Raw genomic sequence first — 7,500 nt, forward strand, 5'->3', positions numbered from 1 at the left:
AAAGGAGACGATGAAAGAAAGAGAGATAGAGATTTAATAAGTAAAATATATGAAGGAGGAAATGAGGAGAAAATAAGTGAGGGCAACGAAATGGGGAAAAAGAGAAATCAATAATGATGATAATAATAATGATAACAAAATGATAATAATAATAATGATGATGAAGATGATAATAATGATAATAATAATAATAATGATAATTATGATGATAATAATAATAATCATGATGATGATGATGATAATAATGATAATGATAATAATAATAATAATGATAATTATAATGATAATGACAACAATAACAAGAGTGATGATAATGATAAGAAAAAGAATAATATCAATAATGATAATGACAATAATAGTAATGGTTAATGTACTAATGTAATGCAATAAGAAAATAACATATGTAAGCAAACAAACTAACAAACAAACCCCCCCCCCCCTCTCTCTCTCTCTCTCTCTCTCTCTCTCTCTCTCTCTCTCTCTCTCCCCTTCTCGCTCTCTCTCTCTCCCCTTCTCTCTCTCTCTCTCTCTCCCCTTCTCGCTCTCTCTCTCTCGCTCGCTCTCCTCTCTCTCCCCTCCCCCCCCCTCTCTCTCTCTCTCTCCTCTCGTCCTCTCTCCTCCTCTCTCTCTCACTCTCTCTCCCTCTCCCCCCCCCCTCTCTCTCTCTCTCTCTCTCTCTCTCTCTCTATATATATATATATATATATCTATATATATATATATCTATATATATATATATATATAATTCTTTCTCTGTGTCTGTTCGCCTGTTCATCTCTACCTCTCTCTCTCTCTCTCTCTCTCTCTCTCTCTCTCTCTCTCTCTCTCTTTCTCTCTCTCTCTCTCTCCTTTTCCCTCTGTTTCTATCATCTATCTGTTTGTCTATCTCTATCTATTTGGTGATTTCTATATTTTAATTTGTTTACCAACAGCCTCATTTAACACCCACCAATTATAAATCCTCACTTTAGCATAACTTAAAAAAATTGCTTTGTATTGTCAAACACCGTGGAATTGGCTCTGCCTAGCTAACTTCTCAATAAGCGATTTTTCTCTTTCAAATGCGTCAGTAAACTCGAACTGGCATTCACAATAAAGGTGATATCATATCCGTTAATCCTTATTGTTAATGGTTAGGTGAATTACACGTGCTGAACATCAAAGATCACAGAGCACTAATGATTATTGTACAAAGGTGTGAAAACGTCATTCAAGGTACCTTTCTATGACGTAATCACCCGTTCGGAATATTCCACTGTGATCTATAGTTCAGTGTATATTTGTCGAATTATTTATTGTAGAATGGAGAGTAGGGATGTACTTGATGTTGTGAATATTTACATTATTGTTATTTTGTTTTATTTTATTTATTTATTTATTTTATTTTTTTGCATGTTGTTCTTAATGATTAATGAATCATTATATTTTCTTGGTTTTATATGTGACCTTGTTTAGCATTGTATATGTGCATACTAAAATACTGCAGTAGTCTCCTCTCTCTCTCTCTCTCTCTCTCTCTCTCTCTCTCTCTCTTTCTCTCTCTTTTTGTGACCTTGTTTAGCATCGTATGTGTGCATACTAAAATATTGCAGTAGTCTCTCTCTTCTCCCTCTCCCTCCCTCCCTCCTACCCCCTTTTGTTACTTTTTTTTCTGGACTGCCTCTTTCTAACAGCAAACTCACAGAAGCGAAACCAACCATTGCGTACATACTATTCACGTTTATTCAATATCTCATTATTATATTTATTTTGTGATTTTATGAGAACTGCAACTGCCACACATACTCCATAAATGTATAATGAGAGAACGATATATGTAGTAGAAAAAAATCCAAATTGGTGCATAGTGATGCATTAAATATTCATTTGCATGCTTTATTCACTTCCCTTCTCTTCCATTTTCTCTTTGTCTTTCCAGCATATTCTACAATTCTCTTTTTCGATTCCTTTCTCTGTTTTTTTTTTATTAAGTTATTAAGTTTATTTTTTTCATTAAGTTTTTGCATGTTTTTTTTTGTTTTTTTTTTCATTTTCTCCTTTTTCAAGTTTCAAATTTACTTTTATGATTTATTCCTTCTCGTTCAAAATTTCTTATTTTGTTCTCATTAATATTATCATATTGTTATGTTTAGTATTATTACTCTCCGTATTATTATTATATTTGCTATTATTATTATTATTATTATTATCATTATTATTATTATTATTATTATTTATTATTATTATTATTATTATTATTATTATTATTATTATTATCATTATTATTATTATCATTATTATTATTATTATCCATAATAATAATGATAATGATGATGATGATAATAATGTAATATTGATAATATTAATGATAATAATAATAATAATAAATAATAATAATAATAATTATAATAATGATGATAACAATGTTAGTAATAATAATGATGATGATGATAATAATAATGCTAATGATAATGATAATAATATTAATAATGCTAATGATGAAAAAATAGTGCTAATAGTAATCGTAATAAGAATATGAAAAAAGATGATAATATGATGATACTAGTTATGCTAATTATCATAACTATTATTATCATTTCTATCATTATGATTTCATTGTTTTTTACTACTACTGTTACTTCTAGTATGACTAGTACTTTATCTTCATCATTGCCTCCCTTAACCTTCGCTTTATTATTTTCCTTTAATTAAAGAAAGAAAGAAAGAAAGAGGACCAGACGTAAAGATGAAATAGATCCCTAAGTCCTGAGCAAACTCTCGAAATCCCTTTGCATGTGAAATCCTTCCCATATTGACGAGGCATTGATTGCATAAATATATATATTTTTTCTTTCGTTCGCGTGTTCATTGCCTTTTGTACCACTTGACTTATTCAGCATTCGAGGCTGTTCGCGCGCTGGCATTTTCCCTCTCTCTCTATCTGTCTGTTTTTTTTCTCTCTCCCTCTCTTTCTATCTATCTGTCCGTGTCTTTCTCTCTGCCTTTCTTTCTCTTACTCTTTTTTTTTATTCTCCCTCTATCTCTATTTCTCTTTCTTATTCTCTCTCTCTCTCTATTCCTTTCCTCTAGTCAATCCTTTCGACGAACGAGCGATAACATCGATACGAGATTTTGCATGAGATATTGGACACTTTCTGCATAATTCCTTCCATTCATCTATTTATCTGTTCATTCGTCCATCTACGTATTTATTTTATCAATCCATGTACTCCTTGCTTTCGTTCTCTCCCTTTTATTCACTCAATGATCCATCCACTTATTCGTCCATTCTTCCACCTACCCAGCCATCTATCCACCCATCCACATACTTCCTCACTTTACCACCTGTTCATCCACTAATCATAAAGCAATTTTCCAGCATATTCGTGATGTCATGTGCAATCCAGGTACTAGACTCTGCAACACGGGTAATTGCCAAGGATATGGAATTGTTATACTACGTTGTCATGCAGTCCTTGATACACATTGCTCGAATGTATGTTGAGGAAACACTATATTGCGTAATTATGCCACTAAATGTCACTGTTACATGGAACTTGTCTTTTCTTTTCACTCTTGTTAACAATTCATTTTATCTTTGATTTTCTTGATAATATGGTTGGGAATAAAAGCAGGAAGTGAATGAAACAAAGGAAAGGAAAGGAGGAAGTAGCGAGGCACACAAATGAATTATAAATGCCATGATAAGCATAACCTTTCGATTCTAGCCGGTCGTCCAGCTGCTCCGCTAAGTGAATCCGATCCTTTCGCATATGTTCGAAGAGCGTATAAATGGAATCGAAGGCTAATCAGCTTCGTTACTTATTTGCTTCGTAGATTGTTACTGGAATTTTTTTTTCATGGTATTTTACGAGTGAAATATAGGATAATGAAAAAGAAGGGAAGAATTAGCTAGAAAGAAGATAATTATTAAGAGTCATAAGAAGTAGAGAACTAGGATCATAGAACGAGAAAAAAAGTAATATATGACAGTACACGAAAGAGGAAATTGAGAGGACCAGAGAAAGGTCGCGAACAGAGAAGAGGAAACAGGGAGAGAAGGCGAGAACGCCCTGATATAACATGAACGGATCTTGCATAATGTAGAAGAACAAGTCCCTCTCTTTATCGCTTTTCTAATGCCGTCATTCAACATGCCTCAACATACTTCATTCTTCGATTTCTCATCCTCCCCCTCGCTTCCTTTTTTTTTCTTTTTTCCTCCTTGTCTCCGTTCCTCCTATTTATTCATTCTATTTTTTCATGTTCCCTCCTTTTCTATTCATTTATTGCTTTCTTGATTCGTGTCTTTGAATCTTCCTTGTCCTGTTTTCCCCGCAAAACAGGAGGCCTTTTACATCTACAATCCTAAGATATCCAATTCTCACCCCTCTGTTTATCCACCCAAACCCTTTTCACCTTTTTCTCCCATATCCTTCCGTCCCCCCCCCCCCCGCCCTAACCGGAAGAGGGCTCGCGTGCCAAGCCTCTTAGAATGAATAACGGGCAGCTCATGACCAAGGATTCTGGCGCATGTCCGATAAAGGCGTGATTTATGCATAGCGGCCGGGCGGATGCGCGTGTCCCGAGGCACTGGCCTTCCTGGGGAACCCTCGCGATTGCCCTCCTAACGCCGCCCTTTTACCACGCCCCCTTGGCTCCGCCCCCTTTCCTCCCCTTCCCACCCCCACTACCTGTGCTGTTCGGTGCCGCGTGACCTATTTCGTCTGTTTTTTTTTGTTTTTTTTCTCACTATTATTCTTTTTCGGATCAGAACAGAGATATGTTAAACGAAAATTCGTTAGTTATTAATACGTGTTGGAGAAATCCATTGACAGGTTTTTCTTACGATTTTCTATTTTGGATCAGAATAAATATGCTTTACTTTTTTTTATTTTTCTATTATTTCTTATTATTATCTCTTTTGGATCAAAATATATAGGTTTTATTTTTTTATTTTTTTTCCTTATCATCATTATCTCTTTTGGATCAAAATAGACATGTTTAATTTTTTTTCCTATTTGTTTATTATTATCTATTTTGGATAAGAATAGCTATGTTAAGTGAGGCATTGTTGCTATGCCATTATAACGAGTTGGAGATATAGTGGTGTAACTTGAAAGGAATTACAGGGAAATAATAATGAAAAATTAACTAATTAAACATAGATAGAAAGAAGAATGAGTAAAATAGATAAAAAGAAAGTAGGGATACGCATATGAAATTATAGATAAAGAAAAAAAGAAGTAAAAAGATAAAAAAGGTAAAGATACAATATTGACAAACATCCCTTACGCAACCCTGAAATAGTCCCCAGCCTAAAACGTAAACAAACGCCCTCCCATCCCGTCCATTAACCTCAAGAACAGAACCCAGACCTAACACTTACCAAGGTATATGTGAGTATATTGACTAATGCAGACCTTGACACTCACTTCCTGTCCCTTCCAGTGCGCTACGGGAGGCCAGGATTCAGGCCGAGCTGGATAAGATAGCACCAGACCCTTCGGTTTTGAAACTCGAAGGACGGAGTGCCTGTGGTCTCCTCGATGGCGCCTCTCCTTCGCGCCCCTTCGTCATGAATTTCGGGTCATGCACGTGACCTACTTTCATGGCCAGCTTGGAGCGGTTCCATGAGGTAAGGGTGGGGGGGGATGGGGTAGGAGGGAGGAAGGGAGAAGGGAGGTGGGAGGGTGGGTGGGGCAGGAGGGAGAGAGGAGGAGGGAGGAAGGGAGGGAGGAAGAAAGGAGGAGGAAGAGGGGGGAAGGTGGTAGGGAGGGAGGAAGGAGGGAGGGAGGGAGACAGAGGGAAAGAGGAGGAGGGGTGGAGGAGGGAGGGAGAAAAGGAGGGAGAGGGGTGTAGGAAGTGAGGAGGAGGAGGGTGGGAAGAGAGAGAGGAAGGAAGGAGGGAGGGAACGAGGGTAGGAGGGAGGAAGGAGAGAGTAGGTTAGGAGGAAGAGGCAGGGGAGGAGGAGGCAGGGGGAGAGGAAGAGGGAGGGAGGGCGGGAGAAAGGAAGAGGAGGAGGGAAGGAGTGGGGAGGGAGAGAGAGGGGAAGAGGAGGGAGGGAGGGAAAGCAGATGAGGAGTGGAGAGGAATGAGGAAGGGAGAGAGAGGGGAAGAGGAGGGAGGGAGGGAGGGAAGGCAGGAGAGGAGGAATGAGGAAGGGAGAGAGAGGGGAAGAGAGACTCTGGAGTAAGTTTGTTTCACTTTTACTATTCATTTCAACCTGTTTTATTATTATTATTATTATTATTTTTATCAATTCGCTTTTTATGAAGTCCTACTTAATTAGCTACATGACCGTATTTTGATATGTTTATATTGGGGTAATTTGTACATTTTTTCCTTTTATATATACTGTTTTAGGTTAACTTTTTTTATAATAACTATCTGTCTCTCCGTCTTTCTTTGTTTTCTCTGCCTTCCTTTCCATCTCTCTCTCTCTCTCTCTCTCTCTCTCTCTCTCTCTCTCTCTCTCTCTCTCTCTCTCTCTCTCTCTCTCTCTCTCTCTCTCTTCACTCACCCACTAACCCATATCCCATTTCTTCCTCCTTTCCCTCTCCCATCTCTCCCTTCCCTTCTTTTCTCTGCATTCTCCCTCTCTTTCCCTCCCCCTTTCATCTCTCCCCCCTCCCTCCCTTCTCTCTTCTCTCCCACCATCTCCCCCCTTCTCTCTTCTCTCCCACCATCTCCCCACCCTCTCCCTCCCTCCCTCCCACCCTTCCCCTCTCCCTCCCTCCCTCCCACCTCCAATCTCTCGTCCTCCAACCTCCTCCTCCGCAGATGACTGAGGACTACTCCGAGCTGGCAGACTTCGCCCTCGTCTACATCGCGGAGGCACATCCCATCGATGGATATTTTCTCAAGGACAATTTGCAGATTCCGAGTCATAAGTAGGTGTCATCGGAGAGTTTGCTGCATGTCTGTCGGCAGTTGTTTTGTACTAGTGGCGGTGCGTTTTATGTTTGTGGGTGGGTGTATTCCTGCATGTGATGGGTATGTGTATTGTAATGATATATAAAGATGATGGAGGTTTAGGGAAATTTTCAGTCAGATAAAAAAATAGACATGAGAGATGATTTATTTTGGATGTATCCATAGGTTATTGATTTCGAATTGTAGGTGATAGCCGTCGTAAGTTAGATTTTAGATTTTCCATCTCTCTCTCTCTCTCTGTCTCTGTCTGTCTGTCTTTCTCTCTCTCTCTCTCTCTCTCTCTCTCTCTCTCTCTCTCTCTCTCTCTCTCTCTCTCCTCTCTCTCTCTCTCTCTCTCCTCTCTCTCTCTCCTCCTCTCTCTCTCTCTCTCTCTCTCTCTCTCTCTCTCTCTCTCTCTCTCTCCTCTCTCTCTCTCTCTCTCTCTCTCTCTCTCTCTCTCTCTCTCTCTCTCTCTCTCTCTCTCTCTCTCTCTCTCTCTCTCTCTTTCATATGAAGAAGAGAACATCATAACACGCAACCGACTTACTACACGAACACAAGCTCACAAACGGCCCACTATTCAGCCTCACCCCTTTTGCAGGACGC

The 7,500-nt window shown here is 38.7% G+C and overlaps 1 protein-coding gene across 2 annotated transcripts in view; it reads left to right on the plus strand.

Annotated features, from left to right (window-relative positions):
- Nucleotides 1-7,500, plus strand: part of LOC119579197 (thyroxine 5-deiodinase-like) — a 21,942-nt gene that overhangs the window by 12,123 nt on the left and 2,319 nt on the right. Inside the window, exons 1-3 of one of the 2 annotated variants that reach the window (XM_037926890.1) lie at nucleotides 5,475-5,617; nucleotides 6,763-6,872; nucleotides 7,496-7,500. The exon at nucleotides 7,496-7,500 is cut by the window's right edge and continues 182 nt beyond it. In XM_037926890.1, coding sequence (XP_037782818.1) covers nucleotides 5,591-5,617; nucleotides 6,763-6,872; nucleotides 7,496-7,500 — 142 coding nt within the window. In that variant the 5' untranslated portion in view covers nucleotides 5,475-5,590. Of the gene's footprint in view, nucleotides 1-5,430; nucleotides 5,618-6,762; nucleotides 6,873-7,495 lie in introns of those variants that run through there. The other variant, XM_037926891.1, reaches the window with a different exon arrangement.

Source organism: Penaeus monodon, chromosome 12 (assembly GCF_015228065.2).
Source record: "Penaeus monodon isolate SGIC_2016 chromosome 12, NSTDA_Pmon_1, whole genome shotgun sequence".
Lineage (NCBI taxonomy): Eukaryota > Metazoa > Arthropoda > Malacostraca > Decapoda > Penaeidae > Penaeus > Penaeus monodon.